General features: G+C 39.9%; 1 protein-coding gene across 2 annotated transcripts in view; it reads left to right on the plus strand.

The window, feature by feature from the left end:
* Positions 1 to 24,025, plus strand: part of SRFBP1 (serum response factor binding protein 1) — a 213,506-nt gene that overhangs the window by 160,720 nt on the left and 28,761 nt on the right. For both annotated transcript variants that reach the window (XM_073624677.1, XM_073624678.1), the window contains one exon: positions 14,205 to 14,286. In XM_073624677.1, coding sequence (XP_073480778.1) covers positions 14,205 to 14,286 — 82 coding nt within the window. The remainder of the gene's footprint in view (positions 1 to 14,204; positions 14,287 to 24,025) is intronic.

The raw sequence follows: 24,025 nt of genomic DNA on the forward strand, positions 1-24,025 counted from the left end.
AATGGCACTGCTGGACATCTTCCAATGTCGAAGGGAAGTAAACATGATGTGTTTTATTTATCTGCTGCATTAAGTTTCCTTGGTCAGCCACTGCATTTATGTTCCTCAACAGTATAACTACCTTGTTTCTTTTTGCTGTGCTCAGTCTTGCCATAGTGTATGACCTGTGACCTGAAACTGTCTTTCATAGCCGCACCTTAGTAGCAGAGTTTGGCTGTTCATCATCACCCAGTTTTAAGCCAGAACACAGCTGTTTCTGTGTCAGTTTGACTGTGTTTGAACCTGCATATGAAACTGATTATTATTAACACCCGCTTGGTATAATTGGTTATTCATACACCTAACTCCAATCCTACATTATCCCTGACTGTGCGCAAGTGTATGAACTCATGCTGGTTTGAAGTCAAAAAGTAGTCACACCAAATATTGCTTTGATTTAGATTTTTCTTCTGTTTTCTCACTATGCTTTTTTTTTTTTTTTTTAAATAATAAAAATAAACAATTTGAATATAAAATATATCTTTTTGAAAGCATTCTTACTTTACAGCATTTCTTCACACCTGCCTAAAATGTTTGCTTGATACAGAAAAACTGTATTAACCCCTTCCCGCCGACCGTACGCAGATGTGCGTACTCGGCTTTCTGGGGTTATACCGGGATGATGCCCGCAGCTGCAGGCATCATCCCAGTACCGTTGTTTACAGCGGGCGATCGGCTATCCGTATATAACAACTGATGCGGCTAAAAGCCGCTCGGCTGTTATACCGGAGGAGCGGGGGGGACGCCCCCCCTCCCGCCGCTCTTACCGGGCCTCCCGTGCGATCGGGAGGCCCGGTGTCCAATCGGCTGCCTCCGGCGGCTGGGGGCGAGCTGGATCGCTCCAGCCTTCTAATTGTAAACACGGAAGCGACGTCATGACATCACTTCCCGTTTACTCGGCTGCCAATGGCGCCGAATTTAAAAAAATACACAGTATTCAGAATCGCCGTTTTCGGCGATCTGAATACTTTGAAGTGCAGAGGAGGGATCGGGGGTCTTTTAGACCCCCGATCCCTCCATAAAGAGTACCTGTCACCACTTATTACTGTCACAAGGGATGTTTACATTCCTTGTGACAGCAATAAAAGTAAAAAAAAAGCATTTTTTTTTTTTAAACACAATTTAGAAGTATAAAAATAAATAAAAAAAAAAAAAAAAATTTTTTTTTTTAAAGCGCCCCCGCCCCTGCGAGCTCGCGTAGCGAAGAAAACGCATACGGAAGTCGCGCCCGCATATGTAAACAGTGTTCAAATCACACATCTGAGGTATCGCCGCGATCGTCAGAGCGAGAGCAATAATTCTAGCCCTAGACCTCCTCTGTTACTCTAACCTGGTAACCGTAAAAAAATTTAAAGCGTCGCCTATGGAAATTCATAGCTATCATAGTTTGTCGCCATTCCACGAGTGCGTGCAATTATAAAGCGTGACATGTTTGGTATCTATTTACTCGGCGTAACATCATCTTACACATTATACAAAAAAATTGGGGTAACTTTTGAATTTTTTAAAATTCATGAAAGTGTCCCTTTTCCAAAAATTTGCATCTAAAACACCGCTGCACAAATAACGTGTGATATAAAATATTGCAACAATCTCCATTTTATTCTCTAGATTCTCTGCTAAAAAATATATATATAATGTTTGGGGGTTCTAAGTAATTTTCTAGGAAAAAACATGAATTTTAACTTGTAAACACCAAATTTCAAAAATAGGCTTAGTCATGAAAGGGTTAAATAAAAGCCTTCGATAACTTAAAAATATAAACATTATTTAGATATACAGATTATTTGTTGCTAAAATTGGGTTTGATAGAGAGAGGGTGTAATAAAAACTTTACAGCAGCCTATAGAATGTTTGAAGAGAGACCTATGCCAGCAGTTAATAAGTACTGTAAAATATCCCACAGTAATGGAAACACTATGATGATCAGTGTATCCATACATACTCATACATACTACTCATTGAGAAAATAAAGCTGTCAGTCTTTGCTTTCTGCTTCTTGCTAAGGCCCCTTTCACATCAGGTCCACCTTTTTAGGCTGACCTAACTGGAAGTTCGATGGAGCCCCACAGGCATATATAATTGGACTGTCTGTTTACACCCACCTACCTCTGGGCCATCCAGTCTGGACAGCAGCAGGCCTGCACTGGCCACAGGGCCGCTGCATGTTCTAACAAGAGCTGGCTAATGCAAAGGTCCCCAACCCCCGGGACATGGATTGGTGCCGGTCTGTGGCCTGTTAATGACTAGGCTGCACAGCAGAGGAGGTAAGCGGCGACCGTGATCGTCGCTCACCTCCCACTAAGCGATCATGCCTATGTCTCCTCACCTGGCTCTCCCATCTCGCCAATTATGTCATCCTATCAACAGAGCAGGAGGCGGGAGGAGATGGAGATCTGCACAGAGAGTGGGGACTTTTCATATTAACAAGTGGGTAATCACCTGCTTGTGAATATAATCCAGATCTGCAACTCCTGCCCCTTGCCCTGCCGATAGGATGATATCGTTGGTAGGGCGGGAGACCCTAGAGAAGACACTCAGGCTGAATCCTGCCTCTGCCCTGCTGAAGGAAGGACTGTGCAGGGGACTGTAAAAGGGGGCACTGTGATTAGAGAGAAAGAGGGGGGGGTATAACTGCAAGGGACGTTGTGATTACTAGGAGCACTGTGATATAAAGTGAACTGCACTGTAGAGGGGCACTGTAATCATTAGAATGCATTCCCCCTTATATCACAGTGCCCCTTTACAGTGCAGTGGACCAATCCGTGAATATCCCATCACCAACTGCCCCCGCAAATGTTGGCTCCCTGACCACCTCCCCCCAGTCCCTGGAAAAATTGTCTGCTCATTCTAAAATGCCCAGACCTATTATTTGTCCCAGTCTTTGTCCCAGCTAAGTGGATTGGAGGTAGCCTGATGTAAACAGACAGTAGGGTCCATTTACACCTGGCCATCCATAGAGCTGCCAGTGTCCACTCTGCAGAAACAGAACAGGCACAGATGTGACATCTGTCCAGATTATCTCCAATCTGTGAGGAGATCCCCTGCTGATCAGAGCAGACTCTCTTCCGTGTAAATGAAGCCTAAATCATATTAGAATGGTTTGTATGTCCAGCATTACTGTATCAGAAACTGATGATATATTTGTGTTGACTAAGAATAAGTTTTCACTATCTACCTTGGAAAAAAGGAAGTAGATAAGAAGAAGAAAGTTGTTGGTGTGTGTAGAGCAAACAATGTTAAAGATTTTATTTCAAAACCAAATTTTAAATGAATATCAAATTTCCTTATGTTTTTATATTTTGAGTCTGGGAAATTTCCTGCTGTGGAATCTGTTTCTCATTTCTTCTGGAATTTTGAGAAGTGGGTAATGTCTCAACTTTCCGTCTTTTAATATTCTCTCTGACAGTATTTGGTATGTAAAAAAAATATTCCACTTGCAAAGAGTGCTATAGTTTATGTCACTTCTTGTCATGTATTTATAACCAGGTTGATTTTTGGTGTATGGGGGGGAGTTTTTATTCTGTATGTAATACTTTAAAGGGGTGGCTTAGGATAGAAAATAATACTATAGGTTAAATGACACTCTGGAAATATGTAAGTGATTATAGCAAACAGAAATCATGCAATTATTGGAGAGGAAAGGTGTTACTGAGAGAAAACATCCCTCTGAAAGTCCATTGCTACCGGACACCCTTGAGAGGCTGTCGGGTAGCAAAGCATTTCACTCAAAATAGTTTTTGCTCTTTTAGATTTCACTGGCATTTACATTTTCTCACTCCCAGTCCCCAGAAGCTGAGCTTTCCTGCTGTAATTCATTACATCTCAGCAAGCATCACAAGTTATGCTTAGAACTTGTGCTTTGATTGACATGAAGAGGGAACAACTATAATAAAAAAGTATCTGCCGTTAAATGCTAGGCATGTACTCTAAACAGCTTAAAAGAAACTGGACATGGTTGGATTTTTATAAATGCCCCAATATGGGTGTTGAGTCTGTTTTCTTGTTTTGGTTGGCCAGCACATTTACACAGCACATTGCCAGCACATTTACCTTGGACAAAAAAGGGCAACAATCAAAGGTTCACATTAAAGATTAAAGTGGTTCTAAAACCTTAGCCACTTGACAACTGGGCACTTAAACCCCCCTCTTGCCCAGACCAATTTTCAGCTTTCAGTGCTCTCACACTTTGAATGACAATTACCCAAATGACAAATACCCAAATGAATTTTTTGTCCTTTTTTTCATACAAATAGAGCTTTCTTTTGTTGGTATTTGAGCACCTCTGGGTTTTTTATTTTTTGCGCTATAAATGAAAAAAAGACAAATTTTTCTTAGTTTCTGTGATAAAAATTTGGAAATGATTAATTTTTCTTCATAAATTTTGGCCACAATTTATACTGCTACATATCTTTGGTAAAAATAACCCAAATTACTGGATATTATTTGGTCTGTGTGAAAGTTATAGAGTCTACAAGCTGTGGTGCTAATCATAAAAAATTGATCACACCTGATGTACTGGCAGCCTATCTCATTTCTTTCGACCCGAACAAATCAGGAAAGTACAAATACCCCCCAAATGACCCCTTTTTTGAAAGTAGACATTCCAAGATATTTAGTAAGATGCATGGTGAGCTTTTTGATGTTGTAATTTTTTCCCACAATTCTTTGCAAAATTAAGATTTTTTTTTTCCCCACAAAATTGTCATTGTAATAGGTTATTTCTCTCACATGGCATGTGTATACCACAAATGACACCCCAAAATACAGTCTGCTACTCCTGAGTATTACGATACCACATGTGTGGGACTTTTTCACAGCCTAGCCACACAGAGGGGCCCAACATGCAGGGAGCACCATCAGGTGTTCAAGGAGCATAAATTACACATCTAACTTGTTGTCTGCCTATTACACTTTTGAAGGCCCTGGAGCACCAGGACAATGACACGTGGCACTGATGACGGAACTAATATGTGACACTGATGACAGATGGCACTAATATGTGGCACTGATGACAGATGGCACTGATGCATGGCACTGATGCGTGGCACTGATGACAGATGGCACTAATACGTAGCACTGATGACAGATGGCACTGATGCGTGTCACTGATGACAGATGGCACTAATACGTGGCACTGATGACAGATGGCACTAATACGTGACACAGATGGCACTAATACGTGACACAGATGGCACTAATACGTGACACAGATGGCACTAATACGTGGCACTGATGACACGTGACACTGATAACAGATGACACTTGACACTGACAGATGGCACTAATATGTGGCACTGATGACAGATGGCACTTATACGTGGCACTGGGGACAGACGGCACTGACAGGTGGCAGTGGGGACAGATGGCACTGACAGGTACTGTGGTCACTTTATTTTTCAGTTTTTTTTTTTCTTGACACAGCTGCAGCCATTAGCTCTCCCTCCTCACACGCTGTCTCTGTGTGAGGAGGGAGAGCCGGCGATAAGAGATGATCTCATATGTTTACATATGAGATCATCTCTCATTGGAAGCTCTGATCGCGCTGTAAACGGCCGCTGTGATTGGCCATTTACAGCGATCTGTGACTGACTGTGTCCAAGGGACACCGCCAGCACAGAATTTCCCCCATGCAGGAGCGCGCATCGTGGAAGTAAACAGGAGAACGTCCAGGGACGCCCTCCCGTCAATTGGAGTCCGCGCTGTAGCCGTCTTTCGGCTATAGCGTGGGCGCAATGTGGTTAGGGTTCAGGTTCTGCACCAGAAACTGACTGCATGGTGTGAACTAGAGCCATTGGAATACATGGAAAACACTGTGCATGCATTTTTATTGCAGAAAAAAGCACACGGAACTGCGTCTGGTGTGCACTAACACTTAAAGCGGGGTTCCACCCAAATTTTGAACATTATCTCTATGCATTCTCTTCCTTGCCTAGATGCTGACATGCTGTGTAAAAAAAATGTAAATCGCCGTAATTACCTTTTTTTTTCTAATCTTCTTAGCACTTCCTGGTTTTCCTCCCATGGGAGTAGGCGTGTTTCTAGCCTCTCCCAGACCTCCCACAGTCCCCTGGGAGCTAGTCTCAGGCTTCCCAGCATGCATTGTGCAACAGCGTCATCACAACATCTCGGTCAATGCTGGGAGCACAGCATTCACCGCATCCAGGAAATACATGCTTGTGGGCTTCAAATGCCCACAATGAAGATGAAAACCGCCTTCAGTGAATTTTATAAGTTATTCTTTACAACGAAATAGGACACAGGCGGACTTATTACACAGAACATGTGAGTAGATAATCATGAGAAGAAAAGTTTGTGAATGAACTCCAAAAAAAAAAAAAAAACGATAGATAGGTGGACCCCCGCTTTAAGGTGAAAAACCTTCTGTGCTGCGAAATCCCCCCAGAACCCCCTTATACTTGCCTGATCCAATCCAGCAATGTGCACAAAATCAGTGGCTCTCGCCACTGTCTCCCTCCTCATTGGGCAGATTGATAGCAGTGGGAGCCATTGGATAGGGCCGAGCCACCCACTATAGATGCAGACAAGGCGACTCAGGCAGAGTAAAGTCAGGGCTCCAGACCTGCGTACTTGATTTTGGGATAGTGAGTCTGTCTGATGAGACTCATGACAAACCGGTTGCTAGCATTTCAGAAAGAGAGATCAGTAATGGCAGCCTACATACTTCCTCACTACAGTTTTCCTTTTCATCCCTTCTTTCTTTTTTTTTTTCTCTTTAAGGAGAGGTATAATTCTATCCCTCCCTGTGAATCAACAGTTTTTGCACCCCTTAAACCAGGGGTACCACTCAAACTGGCGGCCCTCCAACTGTTGCAGAACTACAAGTCCCATGAAGCAATGCAAGGCTGACAGTTACAAGCATGACTCCCACAGGCAGAGACTTGTAGTTCTGCAGCCTCCAGTTTGAGACCCCTGACTTAAACAAATAAAATTACAAATTTTATCTTAAAGCAGAATTTAACCTGTCAAATTAAGTACTTTACAAAACAGTACATTTAGGTTGTGCCATGAATTATAACTGTCACAGTCACTTGTACCTTCAACCGAACTGTCAAGCTAGCAAATGGCTGGTGTCATAACTGATCATATGTGTAGCACTGTGATGGCTGCAGATCAAACAGAGGTCAAGAGATCACAACAGCAATTTCCTTGGCTGTAAAGGATATGAGGGTTTAGTTCCGCCAAGATTCCTGAAAGCTGTAACTGAAATTACTTCAGTCTAAACTAAGAATTGTGTTCTGTCTTAGATGTTTTTTGAAAACATTAAAAATTATTATCTTTTGGAAACTGTGCTTACCCTTATTTAAACCCAGAAGTTGTGGGGTGAACTCATATTTTGCTGTTGATCGCTTAAAAAGTTGAAGCCTATGCAGCCGTTATTTTTTTTTTCTAGCACATTACTATTATTTTCAACCCATACAGTAAAAATCGATATGTCTGTTCCTCGGGTACTTCAGCAGTGTGTGGTGCAAGCTAATTAATTCCATAGTGAAGATTATTGTTTCCTGTTGATTGTTCGGACACAGTCTTTGATTCTTTGGCTTATTTGGCACCATGATTTATGAAATATGCACAGTTTCCACATCTAGATTTATTGTAGCACATGTTGGTTAATACATAAAATATGTCACTTCACCTTGCAGCATTGTTTTTCAGGCCTGGTTGTAGAGCAGGTTTCGAATTGAAAACAGCTCAGAGATTGACTGTATTTTATTATTATATTCAGCAGAAAATTTTATTTTTGTATAAAAAAATGCTTATTTTGTAGAGCAGAATATTTTTTTTTATCTCTACAACTTTGTGTATTTTTTTTCTTTTTGCAAAAGGAAAAGCTACTGTCATCCGTATACAGGAGACAGCTCTTGAGTGAGTCCTGTGATTTCTCTGCTCCCTTCCACCTGTTCTATGTTCTGTTGGCAGTGACAAGGCATCCAAACTAGCATGCATTTTGAGCTTACCACAAACCCAGTGACTTCACTTTAGCTGTTGTGTTTGTGTGTGTGTACTCCACCAACTATTTCAGCTTGAATTGGTCTCTGGCAGGATGACTCACAAGCGCATTTCCTCACCGTTGCTGAGACGTTACAAGAAATTCTCAATTAACATTTAATTTTAATTTCTAGCTCCATTAATGTGTATCTGCAATGTAGAATTTAAGAAAAATGAAGATATCCACTGAAAGTGTTACTTTTCTTCCACTTTAAATGGGAACATTTTAATTTTTTGTTGCAATTATGATTTTTTCTTCTTTCTTTCTTTCTTTCTTTCTTTCTTTTCTTTTCTTTTAAGCTAAAGTTAGATTGACTTAAGACAAAATTTGACTTAGTCAAAAAAGCCAACTGAAAAAATCCAGATCCAATCAATGAAATGTAAAGTATGTGTACAGCTAGAATTGATATGGTCTATCTACTGACAATCACTGTTGGCATTGGCACCTTACTAGTTATTGTAAAAATGTGCTAATGAATAAAGCAGTGTTAAACACAAAAACAAAAATTTAATACATTTCAGCTTACCAATCTTGAATGTGGCAGCCCCATTTATTTATTTTTAGGCATTTATCCCTTTATTTGTAACTGGTGATCCGGCCAGTAACACACCACCTGTTTCCAATCCTGATGGGGTAGCAACAGAGTCACTCTTCAGCAACATTGTCAGTCTGGGGAGAGGGTTGTGTTAAGCTGGTCATACACTGTTGGGTTTTTTTCCCAACGTGTCCCTTCGACAACAGTCGATCAAATGATTGACATCTGTCGAGCAGGAACAGCCATACGCTGATCAAAATTCAGCTGGTCCCTGCTGAACCAGACAAATTTCCATCAGTGTATGGCCAGCTTTAGATGTGCCAGCATATTTAGATGGACTTAACTAACAAAGGAATCCAAACTCCAGATAATACTTTTTAAGCAGTTAAAGCAACAGTTTTCTCAGTCCCTTTGGAATAAAGATATGACCTTAATGAAAACAAGCTGACCCCTGTGAGTGTTAAATAGTTTATCTCAGCCTGATACTTTTCTGGATAGAAAATCTATATTATAGTATCACTTCCGCACTACCCTTCATCAGTGAAAATATGATCATTGTACATACTAAGTAACAAATATCCTAGCAATTTAAACCAGTGGCTGCAAAACATTAACGTGTTCCCACATTCTCCCTTTATAATTTTTTTTTTTAATATAAAATATACAAAATACACATGCTTAACGTCTCTTATGCGTTTCTCGTATACGATTTGCAATCTTATTCACAATCCACCAAAATGTGCAGTTCAGGCTTAAAATGCATCAGTCCTTCACACTGTGCACAGTGATGCCCAACACCGCTGTGCCTACGCACTCACCTCCAGATGTGGACCTGTATAAAAAACGGTCACAATCGCATACCCTGTGGGGGATCAGTCAGGCTTACGTTCTGTTATTAATGCTGGTGGTAATCCTCCTTATATGCTCAAGGTTGGTGGCACATAGATCATCAAAGGCGTGTGGCCCCTTTAAGAGTTCGACCTTATAACATCCTCCACTCTGCAACCAAGCTCACAGGACATAGGATAGTATAACTTAAAACCACTTTAGATTAAAATTGCACCTACTGTAAAGTAAAAACAAACTGGCATATCAAACTCTGGGCCATCCTCCTGCATCACTTCCTGTTTGGGTTATCAAGCACATCACCCGGCTCCGCCCTACATGTGTCGTCAGTCACGTGATGACTTCTACTTATCTGGACAGCTTGGTTTGTTGAAGTTGAAAAATAACAGATGAACTATGTCGATCAACAGGGGAAAATAAAGAAAAAAAGCTAAAACGAGAAAACTAAGACATCCATCAGAATTAGGGCCCTTTCACACTGATCAGTTCTTTCGTTTTTGCCTTACCAAAAGCTGAAAAAAATGCATGACCATTAATCATATGGAACTTTTCACACTAGTCAGTTGCAGGGCAGTTGTGTTTTTAAAAGTCCGGCATGCTGTATTTTTGGTGCATATTTGGTGCACCATTTGGAGAACGCATCAAAAACGCACCAGTGGTTGCATTTTTGGTGCGTTTTTTGTGTTACGTCCTTTTTACACAGGTGCCAAAGACACCAGAAATGCAAAAATGCATGTGTTTTTTACCGCGTTTTTGCAACAGAGCAGTGTGAAAGCAGCCTAAGGAATTGGTTAGCTGCAATATAATACATTTTTTATTTGGGTTTTACCACTTTAACTTTGCTTTGAGAAGTGCTACTTATGTTACCATTGGAAGTACATTTGGAACACTTTACCTCTTTTATACTCAGCCGCAGTTACTGAATGATGGGTTACCGGTTTCTAGTCATAGAAGAACAAATCACAGATCGTGTCTCAGGTTTCCATTACTGTTTTGTTTATCTGTAACGTGTTGGCGTGCCGGAGTACAGCACAGAACGCTGCTTTTTTGCAGCAGTCAGAAGACATTGCCTCATGTTTATTTACAGGATCTGTCAGGTTTGTGTATTGGGTTTGAAAAGCAGTGGCAGTGGAATTGTGTACTGCACAGTGAAAGAACCACTTGTGTGACTGACCAGAACAGAGGGTTGCATTGTCTGGCAAAACAGTATTTTCCAAATCTAAATAAATAGAAAACCATTTAGTCAATAGAAATAGATTGATTGCAGGGAGTGGATCTGATGACATAACTAAGCAGGCGATCAATGATTTACTGTAAAGCTGTCATACATACTGTAGATCAGCTTTGATTTGAAATGTAAATGTCTTTTTTCTGTTTCTCCTGTTTTCACACTCTTATGTGGTTTTTCATAGCACAGTCGTTTTTTTTTATTTGACTGAAGTAGATTCTTTTGCACAAGGAATATCTTGACAAAATAAAAACGTTTTCCACATTCCAATTTGCTTGTAGAATGAACCTAAAATTTAATTTTACGTTAAACTGGAAAAAACACTACACAGTATATAGGCAACACTATTTTTTTTATTTTTAAAGTCTGCATGCTACTTATTTTATTTTATGTGTGTATGTATGTATATATATATTTTAATGATAGCGGGGAGCCACAATTAACCACTATGTGTCACAATCATTTACTGTCACTCACAGCTCTTTATCACCATGTAATGTCAGGAGATTCCCATACAGCATTACCAATAAAAAGAGCAAAGCAGAAGCATTGTGATGCCTCCTTATGGGACTATGGTAGTCAGGTGCACTGTCACCCCCTACCCCCCTTTCTGCTTACCTTTCAGCTGTTCCAGAATTCTTGTGGACACTGCGTAGTGACTTGGACGATTCTGGGCTCTGCTTTTTTATGTTGCAACTAAATTATTATGCAATTTTGTCACTTCTAAATTAAAAATGGGCCGGTTATGTAAGATACTACATTTGATGCGCTGGTTAAAGCTTAAAGGAGAAGTCAAGCCTAAGCGTGTTTGGCTGGGTTTCTCCTATGGGTCATAGGAGTGCAATTTGTTTTGCAATGGGTCATAGGAGTGCAATTTGTTTTGCACTCCTGTGATCCATTGGAGAAAAAAACCCTGACGTCACAGGAATCAGTCCAGGCACCGCGTCATCGCAACAATAAAGTCTGGATCCGCCAGGTACCTGGACTGACACCCGTCTCAGCCTCTCAACGAGTCATTGAGAGCCTGAGACAGCCGATCACACCCCCCCTCCACAGAACAGCACTCCAGTGAGCGTGGGGGGGGGGCAGAACAGAGAGCTGCTGATTGACAGTCAGCAGCTTTCTGCTAGGGGAGCTGTGAGAACTGAGCCATCGGGGATGTTCGATGGCTCAGTTCTCAGTGTAGAGGCGCCGGGGGACAGATGCAGCATCAAACCGATGCTGCATCCACCTAGGTAAGTATGATGGGGGAAAACCCCCAAACCCATACTTCTCTTTTTAAGTAGTAATGCCTTTGAGCCCTCCACACAGATCTGTACTTACCACCTCTGATGGTTACGCCCATTAAAAGTCTACTGCCAGGTTGCCCACACCTGTGCACCAATGTCCTATATTTGAATTGGATGTTGCTCATGCTATACAGGTATGCCCCACTGATATCTGGGACATTAGTGCTCAGGTGCAGGTCACACTATATTTTTACTACTTAGGCTGCAGGCTTCACAGGAGGCCACAGCCCTTGGAGGACATAAGTACTGACTCTGCTGGGGGACAGACCTAGTAATGTTTCCAGAGGGCTGGAGAAATTTCTTGTTAAAATGTGTAATTTTAACAAAATGTTTAACAAAATATTACAGCTTACCAGTCATTAGATGTGGTGGCTGCATTGGATATCTTTTTTGGGCTTTTTCCTCTTTATTTTCACCTGGTGGTCTGCCCAGTAAATCACCCCCTGTATTAGAGTGTTAGAGTGCCCCCACTCTGGAGATAGGAGCACAGAGGCACCTTTGGACAGCATCATTGTTGGTCTCCGGGGGGTGGGGGTGGGGATGTTCTAGCAGATTTAGATAAAAATGATCATTGTAAGCACCCCTGTCAGCTGTAGATAGTTTGTCTCAACACTCTAACTGCTACATTTGTCAGAGAGCTTGTCCTGTTGAAAAACAACAGACTTTCATGGCTGGATCACCAGATGAAAGTAAGGGGAAAAAAACCTAAAAAAGAAAACAAATGAAACTAAGAATTAGTGAGCTGCAATATAATACATGTTTGGGTTTAATACCGCTTTAAATGTTTAAGCTTTTGTAAATGTACTCTGGGATTGACAAATAGATGGCTTGTTTTTGAAAAAAAGGTAAAAGGCCATGGGCGTTTTCATCCAGCCAGTTGTGATTTTAATTCTGCTTAATTGTAAGTGGTTCTTCAGCCCCCGTTCACATTGGGGCGATTTGACAGATCAAATTGGAGCATATTGCTGGCATAAGGAGCATCCCAATCGGTGCAACGCCAACTTTGCGGCAAAGCAACGATTTGCAAGAGTAGTTCCTGCACTACTTTTGGAGACTTCAGGGACGATTTCAATAGACATCTGTGCATGAACCCGCACAGATGTCTTTCAAGTCACCCCCAAAGTCTGACTGAAATGCGGCTTTGAAATCGTGTGAGTTCAGATGAATTCACACAATTTTAAAGCTATGTTCAGTGTGGACGAGGGCTCATCCATAACATAACCCCGTATGTGGATTTTATGAATGATCGCACACATTTTGTAAGCAGAATCTGAAAAAAATGAATGCATTGTTCAGTTTAGGCCTTCCCCCATGTGTTTTACATTACATCAGTGTACAATAAAATGTATCAACTTTCTTGGTTTGTGTGTCAGGAGCTGCTTGGTAAAGTTTGCACTGCTGAGCAAGTTAAAGTGGTTTTCCATGTCGGTACAGTGGGAAACGTTTCTTCCTGCCATTCTTCTAATTTAAACCTTCTTTGACATACAAGCATATATAGTATTTGTCGGCTTACGCCATCTCGGGAGAAAACTGATAGATCTCTGACTGTGTAAACTGTAACGCAATACCTGACAAGAGGCACACACTGCAAGAAATCATATTTGGCAGAAGGGGATCAGTAAAGTATGGAAGAGCCCTGGGGCCATCATAAAAAAAAATACAGAATTGTGAGTTTGAAAAAAAAATTTTTTTTTTTACAGAATTCTGAGTTTGAAAGTCAGAATTCTGAGTTTGAAAGTCAGAATTCTGAGTTTGAAAGTCAGAATTATGAGATTCAAAGTCAGAATTCTGAGTTTGAAAGTCAGAATTCTGAGATTCAAAGTCAGAATTGTGAGTTTAAAAAAAAAAAAATCTACAGAATTCTGAGATTAAAAGTCAGAATTCTGAGTTTCAAAGTCAGAATTCTGAGTTTCAAAGTCAGAATTCTGAGTTTCAAAGTCAGAATTCTGAGTTTCAAAGTCAGAATTCTGAGATTAAAAGTCAGAATTCTGAGATTAAAAGTCAGAATTCTGAGATTAAAAGTCAGAATTCTGAGATTAAAAGTCAGAATTCTGAGATTAAAAGTCAGAATTCTGAGTTTCAAAGTCAGAATTCTGTTTTTTTTTTTTTTATGATGCCCCCAGGGCTCTTCCATAGTAAAGAGACCCATTGTCAAGCAAATTTTAAAGGCCAAACTAATGCTTCCCATTTTCTCCTTGAGATTGGAAAAGCTTTTCAGTGTTCAAAGATGTTACTAATCTGTTTTTCCTATCACAGCCAAACAGCACAATTGAAACTCGAGCATTAGCAAGGCTAGCCACACACCCACTGTTGAAGCAGAAAATATCTACTATCAAAGGTAAGATCGGGAAAGAGAATTCTTTGCAACTAAAATAAATTTTCAAGAATGTTTATTAAAGGCAAATGTAATGTATTTTTGTGCTTCTTGAAGTTGCTTAGAAAATACTATTATAATAATACTTTTTCTTCATAGCCCCATTAGGACATTAGAACTATTGTGGCCTTTGTATAATCTTTTGCCAACCGCATAACTTAGTTATACGGCGGCAGAGCGGCTCTCCTGCGCTGGCACTCCGGCGTAGGGGATGCGTGCACGCGGCTTTTTTTTCTGTCACTTTTTAAACAGCCTTTTTTATTTTCCTTTCCTTTCCTTCAGACTACTAATTAAGGGGCGTGGTTAATTAGTCACAGGTGCTTGATGTCCTATATAACATTCTGTAGAATTCATTTCTGAGCCTGCTCATCCTTGAGCTTGCCAGCTTTTTGCTTGCTGGAACTCTGACCAAGTGGAACTGGACTAAGTGGTAAGTTAAAAACCAGAGTTGAAAACGGGAGGTTTTAACTGGAGTTATCAAACATGTAAGTAACATCTGAAATTTCCTGTTAGTAACATTATTATTGTAACTGGGAAAATGGTGGTTAGCAAGATTGAAGGTTTTGTGCAGTGCACAGTGTGCCACATGTATACAACAATGGAGCAACAGCTCCAGGATGGATATCGCTGCGATGTGAGCAGGTTGACCTTTTGGAAGCTCGCATTAGATATTTGGAGGAGCAAATTGCAACACTGGGCAGAATTATCAACCTTGAAAGGGGTCCTCTGCTCACTGAGCAGGTGGCTAATGGGGTTAATGAGGCGAGTGGAGTGGTAGGAAGATGGGTTAATACAGTTAGAGGGAGTGGTAGGGGCTCACTGAAAAGAAAGGCCAGCCCTGGGTTTGAGCACCCTAACAGATTTGCCAAGTTGGGTGAAGATGTGGGGTTGTCAAGCTCAGAGGTGGCATCCCTAGATGTCACTGCTCCTCCTAACAGCCAGGAGAGCAGCCAGTCTAGTAGGGGTGGTGAGGAGAGTGCAGGTAGGCCTAGATAGTTGGTGGTAAAAGGGGATTCTATAATCAGAAGGACTGGTAGAATAATTTGTCGCCAGGATTGCCTCAACCGAATGGTTTGCTGTCTCCCTGTTGCCAGGGTTCAGCATGTGGTGGACCGGGTTGATAAATTACTGGGAGGGGCTAGGCATCACCCATCTGCCTTGGTCCACGTTGGAACCAATGCCAGAATATATGGAAGGTGGAGGATCCTTAAGAACCAATTTAAAGAACTAGGCTGCAAGTTGAAGGGAAAAACCTCCAAGGTGATATTCTCTGAAATATTGCCTTGCCATGCGCAACACAGGAAAGGCGGGGGGTGATTAGAGAGCTGAATGCATGGCTAAAGACATGGTGTAAGGAGGATGGATTTGGGTTTTTAGAGCACTGGGCTGACTTTCCATTGGGGTGCAACCTATATGCTAAAGATGGTTTGCACCTAAATGGAAGAGGGTCTACTGTGCTGGGGGAGAGGTTTATGGGAAGGGTGGAGGAGTATTTAAACGAGGATTGTGGGGCTAGGGTGAATTAGATTATAATGGGGCAGACAGGTCAGACAGGGGTCATCCCCTATTGGTGGGTGGAATGGGGAAAGATAGGGGGAAAGCTATGGCAGATGATATGAAGCTTCCTATGTTACAAACAACCATTGGAAATGGTACTATTTGTACTAAAATAAAAAATATCCAACATACCGTTTGCAAAATATCAAAATGAATTAGAGTTTGTTCACCAATGCCAGAAGTCTGCCAAGCAAAATAGGCGAGTTGGAAGCTCTGGTGAACGAGGACAACTATGATCTAATTGGTATTGCTGCATTTCCGTGATGCTCTTGCACTCTACAGTGTAGTTGAGCATCATGGGAAATGTAGTTCCAAAACATCTGGAGTGCCAAGGTTCGCCATCATTGACCTAGTTGATGGAGAGTGTGATGAGTCTGAAGCATTATGGGTGGAATTGTACATGGGTATATGTACTTCAAAGGTTGTCATTGGAGTTTTTTATAGATCTCCCAGTGTTAGTGAGGAGGTGGAGACTCAGCTCCTTGAGCAGATGGAAAGGTCTGCAAGGGCTGGGACAGTGAAAATAATGAGGGATTTTACCTACCCAGAAATTGACTGGAGTAATGGCACTGCTGGGACAGTTAAAGGGCAAAAATGTATAAACCTATTGCAAGACAATTTTATGGTCCAGTTTATTGAGGTCCCGACTAGGAATGATGCTCTGCTGGACCTGGTAATCACAAACCATGCAGAGCTTATTACCAATATTCATACAAAGCAACACCTGGGTAGCAGTGACCATAACATGATTTCATTTAATGTTGGCTGTAATCAAACACATACGGGTAAGATAAAAACACAACTTTAAAAGCGCAAATTTTACAAGGATCAGGGCGGCTCTCCAGGATTTAGACTGGGAGGGAATATTGGCATCAATGGACACAGAACAGAAATGGGAATTCTTCAAAGTGACTGTAGGTAAACTCACTGCAAAGTATATTCCCATGGGCAAGAAGTTTAAAAGGCTAAAAATAAAACCTGTGTTGCTCACGTCCAAAGTTAAAATGGCTATAAATAATTAAAAAAGAGCTTTTAAAAAATATAAAAATGAAGAAACGCTATCATCGTTTAAATGTTACAAATACAAAAAAATATTACAGAATATGTAAAAAGGAAATCAAGGATGCAAAAATTCAAAACAAACGACAAATTGCAAAAGATAGTAGGACAAACCCCCAAAAACTCTTCAAATATATTTAAATGGATAGAAACTGGCTAAAAGGCAGAATTCAGAGAGTAGTGGTTAATGATTCATACTCTGAATGGTCTAAGGTTATCAGTGGTGTACCCCAAGCTTCAGTGCTCCCTACTTTTTAATATCTTTATAAATGATATTGGGTCTGGTATTAAAAGTGCCATTTCTGTCTTTGCAGATGACACTAAGCTATGCAGTGGAATAACGTCCTTACAGGATGTCTCCAATTTACAAGCCAACATAAATGCACTGTCTAATTTGGAAACTAAGTGGCAAATGAGGTTTAATGTTGATAAATGTAAAGTTATGCACTTGGGGGCTAAGAATATGCATGCATAATACATACTAGGGGGAGTACAACTGGGGGAATCAATGGTGGAGAAGGATCTGGGGGTTTTGGTAGATCATTAGCTCAATAATAGCACGCAATGCCAAGCTGCGGTTTCCAAAGCGAGCAAAGTCCTTTCTTGTATTAAGAGAGGTATGGACTCCAGAGAGAGAGATATAATTTTACCCCTGTACAAATCATTAGTAAGACCTCATCTGCAATATGCAGTTCAGTTTTGGGCACCAGTTATCAAAAAGAATATCGGGGAACTGGAAAAAGTGCAGAGAAGGGCAACCAAACTGATAAGAGGCTTAGAGGAACTAAATCTATTCCCTCTTGGGAAGAGGAGATTAAGGGGGGATATGATCAACATGTACAAATACATAAGCGGTCCATACAGTGAACTTGGTGGTGTTATTCACTTTAAGGTCATTATAGAGGGCAAGGGGGTACTCTACGCTAGAGGAAAAAAGATTTCACCTTCAAATATGGAAAGGTTTCTTCACAGTAAGAGCTGTGAAAATGTGGAATAGACTCTCTCTAGAGGTGGTTCCGACAAGCTCAGTAGATTGCTTTAAAAAAGGCCTGGATTCTTTCCTAAATGTAAATAATATAACTGGGTACTAACATTTATAAGTAAAGTTGATCCAGGGCAAATCTGATTGCCTCTCGGGGGATCAGGAAGGAATTTCTTCCCCTGCTGTAGCAAATTGGGGCATGCTTTGCTGGGGTATTTCGCCTTCCTCTGGATCAACTGTGGGTGAAAAATTGTATGTATGGGATTGTATTTTTTTAAATTTATTTTTGGTTGAACTAGATGGATTTGTGTCTTTTTTTTTCAACCTATGTTCCTTGGCACTTGTTGCAACTTTTGGGATTTAACATTGCAGTCTATGGCACTCAAGTCGCACCAAATTCGTAGAAAAGTAGTGCAGGAACCTTTTTTTTTTTTTCCTTTTTGTCACTGTGACTTGTGTCTCATTGATTAACCACTTTCCATCCATGCCAATTCTGGCACTTCGCTCCTACATTTAAAAATCATATTTGTTTTGCTAGAAAATTACTCAGACCCCCCAAACATTGTATATGTTTATTTAGCAGAGACCCTAGGGAATAAAATGGCAGCCTTGCAACTTTTTATGTCACACGGTATTTGCGCAGCGATTTTTCAAACGCCTTTTTTTGGGAAAAAAACTCTTTCATGAATTAAAAAAAACAAAACAGTAAAGTTAGCCCAATTTTTTTGTATAATGTGAAAGGTGTTACGCTGAGTAAATGGATACCTAACATGTCGCTCTTTAAATTTGCACACACTCGTGGAATGGCACCAAACTTTGGTACTTAAAAATATCCATAGGGGACGTTTTCAAATTTTTTACAGGTTACCTTTTTAGAGTTACAGAGGAGGTATTGGGCTAGAATTGCTACTCCTGCTCTAACGTTTGTGTCGATATCTCACATGTGGTTTGAACGTCGTTTACATATGTGGGCGTGACGTAGGTATGTGCTTTTTATTCTTACGCTTTCCTTTTTTTTTTTTTTTTTTTTTTTTTTTATATCACTTTTATTCCTATTTCAAGAAATGTAAACATCCCTTGTAATAGAAATAGGGCATGACAGGTCCTCTTTATGGAGAGATGTGGGGTCTATAAGGCCCCACATCTCTCCTCTAGGCAGAAAAGACCGAGATCAAAAGAAAAAAAAAAACAATCTTGGTTTTTCCAGCCGAGTCCCCCGCCAGGCCGGTCGTGACATCATAACATCGCGCCCGGGCCTCCGAAGGTCATAGAGATTGCAGGGGACCATCTGTCCCTTGGAAATCTCTATGCTCAACTTCCGGCATCCGTGGATTCCTTCTCTGGATCGCCGATCACACGGGCTAGCTGGTAGAAGCACCAGAGGGCGGCAGGAGGATAGGGACGTCCCCTCCCGCCACCTGTAAGAACGATCAATCGGCTGAACTGCCGCTATGATTGTGCTTACGGTGCAGGGATTTGCCAGCTGAAAAAGATATCTGGATGATGCCTGTAGCTGCAGGCATCATTCAGATATCCCCACTCAAAGTACAGGATGTCATATGACGTACCTTGGACGGGAAGTGGTTAAGATGGTACCTGTTGAAATTAATATGTTTTGACTTTATGTGTCGCCGATCGCATGATAAGTGACAGCAGTGTGAACCGGAGCTTAAACCTGTTAGTATGCTGTACTTTATATTATGCAATTTTTTTTAAGTAGTAATTTGATTTGGATCTCTGCTAATTGGATACATTACTATTTGTAAATGTAGATAGATTTGTTTTTAGAAAGTTTAAGCATTTGTTAAAGTAATAAATCTAAATGTCTTTACTTGCCTTGGCACATTCAAGACTTTCTTCCTGAGCTTTCTTCAGCATCTATTTTTCATTTTCTTTCCATTCATTATTTTGTTTTCTCCTGGTCCTTGTCGGTCATAACCTCTCTACTATTTTCCAGTCACGTACTGCTTGCTTCTCTGTGCAGTTTTTTTGTGCGCATAGTTATTGAATGCTTGCTTAATTTATAGTTCATGTTCAAGTCTTTCCTTTCTATCTTTTTTTTTTTTTTTTTTTTTTTTTACTTTCCAGTTATGTCTATGATTAGATCAGCTTGATTCTTATGATACTGCTTTACATTTTTTTTTTTGGTCAACGAACTTCACTGAAAGTATGTTGTGATCTAATTTTCTCATCTTACAGTGCCATACATAATATTTATTTTATTCTAACATACATTAGTTAAATATGGCAATTCTGGGGCAGGACAGTTCAGGCAGTGGTATGTTTTCTATAAATGTTACATGTATCCATATATTTTTTTTTCTTTATAACTCAGACCTGCATGAATAATGTGTATAAAGCATTGTGTAGGACTTTATAATAACTACTTGCACATTATGGCACACTTGCCTAGCACTCAAACATGCCAAAATGTTTACTGACCTGTACTTTCAAGGCTCAGTTTACACTCAGAAGAAAAAATACTCGCAGGTAAGGTAGATATAACAAATCTATAAAAGCTTACCTGTTCTACTTTATTTTTGATACGCTTTAATTTTCATTATTCATACATTTTAATTTTTTTTATTTTCTTTAGGGCTGAAACAACTAATCGATTAAACGACAACTAATCGATTATGAAATTAATCGATTACTATTTTCATAATCGATCGGCCAGTAACATAATGGGGTTAAAAAAAATAAAACGAGCCCTTTAAAGAGCAAATAATCGCTACTGTAGCGATTCACAGTTCTACAGTTAAAAAATGAACCCCTTACAGTAGTGATTATCTGCTTTTTTTTTTTTTTGTACTATAAAGGGCTAATTTTAGTTTTTTTAACCCAATTGGCCAAAAAAAAAGCAAAAACGCAAATCGCTGCAAAATCACGTGCGCAAAAATCAAAACGCACAGCAAAAAGCACTGCAAAAACAGATCAAAAGCAAACTGCCTAGGTGTGTAGCTAGCCTTATGCTGGCCACACAGATCAATTTTCAGACGAGGAGAATATTCAGACGAAAAGTCTTTGTACATTCGCTGAATGAAAGAATGTTGTTTGAAATTTTTACTTGTTTTTAACATTCTGTTTTTAAAATGAATGTAATTTCTGAACAAAAACCACACACACTGTCTGAAAATTCCTTTGACCAAGAAGTTTTTCTATTTCCAAATTTTCCCGTCACTGTGGTTGAAAATGAACGTCGACTTGACCCCACTAACGATTAGAAAATCGAATAGAACGTTCTTAAAATGAAATTTTTTTTTTGGAGGAAGACATTTGATCTCTGAGTCTGATATTATTTATCAGATTCACCCTTTAATAGTATGTACAGTATATCTCTTCTCTAACAGTTTATACAGTGCATCTCCTCTAATGGTATAAACAGTATATCTCTTCTGTCTGTTATTCTCAGAGTGGATTAGATATTTTGCTCCCTAACCATATAGTTGGTTATTTATATTTACCACTGCATAGAGATATATTTAAGAATAAATTGCCTTTTTTTAAAACTTTACATATTAACTAAATTATACGCCACACTTTTTTTTTTTTAAAGGTTATTAACCGATTAATCGAAACAATAATCAGCCAATTAATCGATTATGAAAATAATCGTTAGTTGCAGCCCTAATTTTCTTATTTTAGTATTTGTGTACAATCTTCAGAGCACTGTGGGCTAGCTAAAGAGAGCACAGCCTATGCTTTATCTTTTGAGTCTCCATTTGTTCCATTTAAACGTGCAGCTTTATAAGGGAGTAGTGACTAATATGAGTCATTCGTGTGTGTGTGTGTGTGTGTGTAAATTTCGGCTGGAGCTATTGATTTTTTTTTTATTTTTTTATTCAAGCATTGGAGCCCTTAGAATGTGAAATGGAGCCCTAATGCTTCATCCTCTGGCTCAAAAGGAGACAACATTGATTCTCAAAATTAGAGTATATTAATACATTATATTTCATTTATCTGACTAAAATATATATTTTGTCTTTATTTTGTTTGAAAAATTGAACAGTCAAGCCACTTGAGAAAATTCGTTACCAGGATATTTAGAATTTTCTAATGTATAGTTTTCTGATTAATTGTCTGGTTTGTCTAGTCTTTGCTGCTGCCAACTATTGAGGGTAAAAATTCAGCACATGGGACATAACTTACAGTCAGTAGGGTGTGTTCATTGTGCTGATGCCTTTTCTATTATTTGAAATCCACAACTATCAATGCCCAGTCCTACCAGCCATCATAATAATTGGGTGTAATGAAGATTAATACAACTGAGGGGTTGTCGCAGGCTCTTATCAAGGAAGTTCAACTATGCCCACCCAGCTCCTCTTTTCATAGAAGCCATACAATAGTTTCTATGAATGAAAAAACATCTGTGAATGGAAGGGGACGACCTATCAGTTTTCTGTCTGTCCTCCATTCCTAGATCCTGTTTCATTCATAGAAGGGTTCTATGAATGAAGCAGCTGGGCAGAAAGGGCGGGCATGGTTGGGCCGTCTTCATGAGAGCCTTTGGCAGGCCCTAGTTGGATTAACCCCTTTCACAATTGAAGTTTATGGGGTGACAGCAGCACAAGGCTATACACCCTTACCAGCAAACTTTGCAATGAAAACCAGGGATTTTTAGTTCACACATATTGCAATACATGTTTAGGCTGGCCAACTGCCTTAAGTAATCCCTCTTATGGCCAGTCCTACTCTTTTCTTCCAATGCAAAAACTACGGTAGGCACAATGCTAACATGGGACAAACAGACACAAAATGAGGGAGAGCTACTAGGTCAAGTCTAGTCACTGACCTGCATTGCAACAGAAACAAGATATACCCACCCATGCTAAAATCCCAATAGCTTGTATATTCATATAATCTATCAGGTGCTAAAAGGGTGTGACCACATTTTAACACTAGACATTCTGGATAACCCTCTGCACACTGCTATATACCCTTTCTAGCAAACTTTGCAATGAAAAACAGGAATTTTTAGTTCACACATATTGCAATACATGTTCACACCCCTTTAGCACCTGGTAGACTATATGCATGTACAAGTTATTTGGATTTGAACACAGGTATATCTTGTTTCTGTTGCAATGCATGTCAGTGACCAGACCTGATCCTAGTAGCTCTCCCTCATTTTGTGTCTGTTTGCTCCATGTTGGCATTGTGTCCACCATAGTATTTGCATTGGCAGTGCAGAGAAGGACTGGCCATAAGAGGGATTACTTTGATGCAGTTGGCCAGCTTAAACATGTATTGCAATATGTGTGAACTAAAAATTCCTGTTTTTCATTGCAAAGTTTGCTGGAAAGGGTGTATTACCATGTGCAGAGGGTTATCCAGAATTTCTAGTGTTAACATGTGGTCACATCCCTTTAGCACCTGATAGATTACATGCATGTACAAGCTATTGGGATTTGATCTTGTTTCTATAAGCACAAGAGACACATCCTTGCGACTGTAAGTTCTGTCCTTTGTCAGTTATGAATTATGTAATTTATGACCCTTGTCTTTTTCTTTTTGACTACACTTGGGCTTTAAACTGTAACTCCAGGCACAAAAAAACAAAAACAAAACATGAGTCAATGCAGCTTTGTATTATTTTTTAAATATTTTTTTTTTTTATTCAGGTAATGTAAACGCCTGAATTTGATTTGGTATTAGCTTCTGTACAGCAGGGTGATTGGGAGAGTGAAGAGCAACACTAGGTACCAATCATGTATGCTGCGCTGCATATGTGATGACAAGAAATATACTGACAGAAGATTATAGCAATGATTATAGCAAACAGGACAATGAGCATATCAGTCTGCTGTTCCTTTATTGTCCAATCACATGTTGTGAACAGGAACCTGACCAGACTGTATTGCTTTAACTGCAGTGGAAAAAGTAAGGCCAGCAACCTGGTTCTGCTGTCTGGCAGGCCTGTGTTAATCTCACAACTGGAAGGATAGATTTACAGATCATTTGACAGGTAAATGGCTTTCATATATGTATTTAAACTGTCTGTTTAGCTCTTTGCCTGGAGTACAGCTTTAAGATGGCCTAAAAAAAACATGTTTGGTTAGTTTCTTCCACATTGTAGCAGTATAATGGCAGCATGGTAAAGTATAA

Source organism: Aquarana catesbeiana, linkage group LG01 (assembly GCF_042186555.1).
Source record: "Aquarana catesbeiana isolate 2022-GZ linkage group LG01, ASM4218655v1, whole genome shotgun sequence".
NCBI classification, from domain to species: Eukaryota; Metazoa; Chordata; class Amphibia; order Anura; family Ranidae; genus Aquarana; species Aquarana catesbeiana.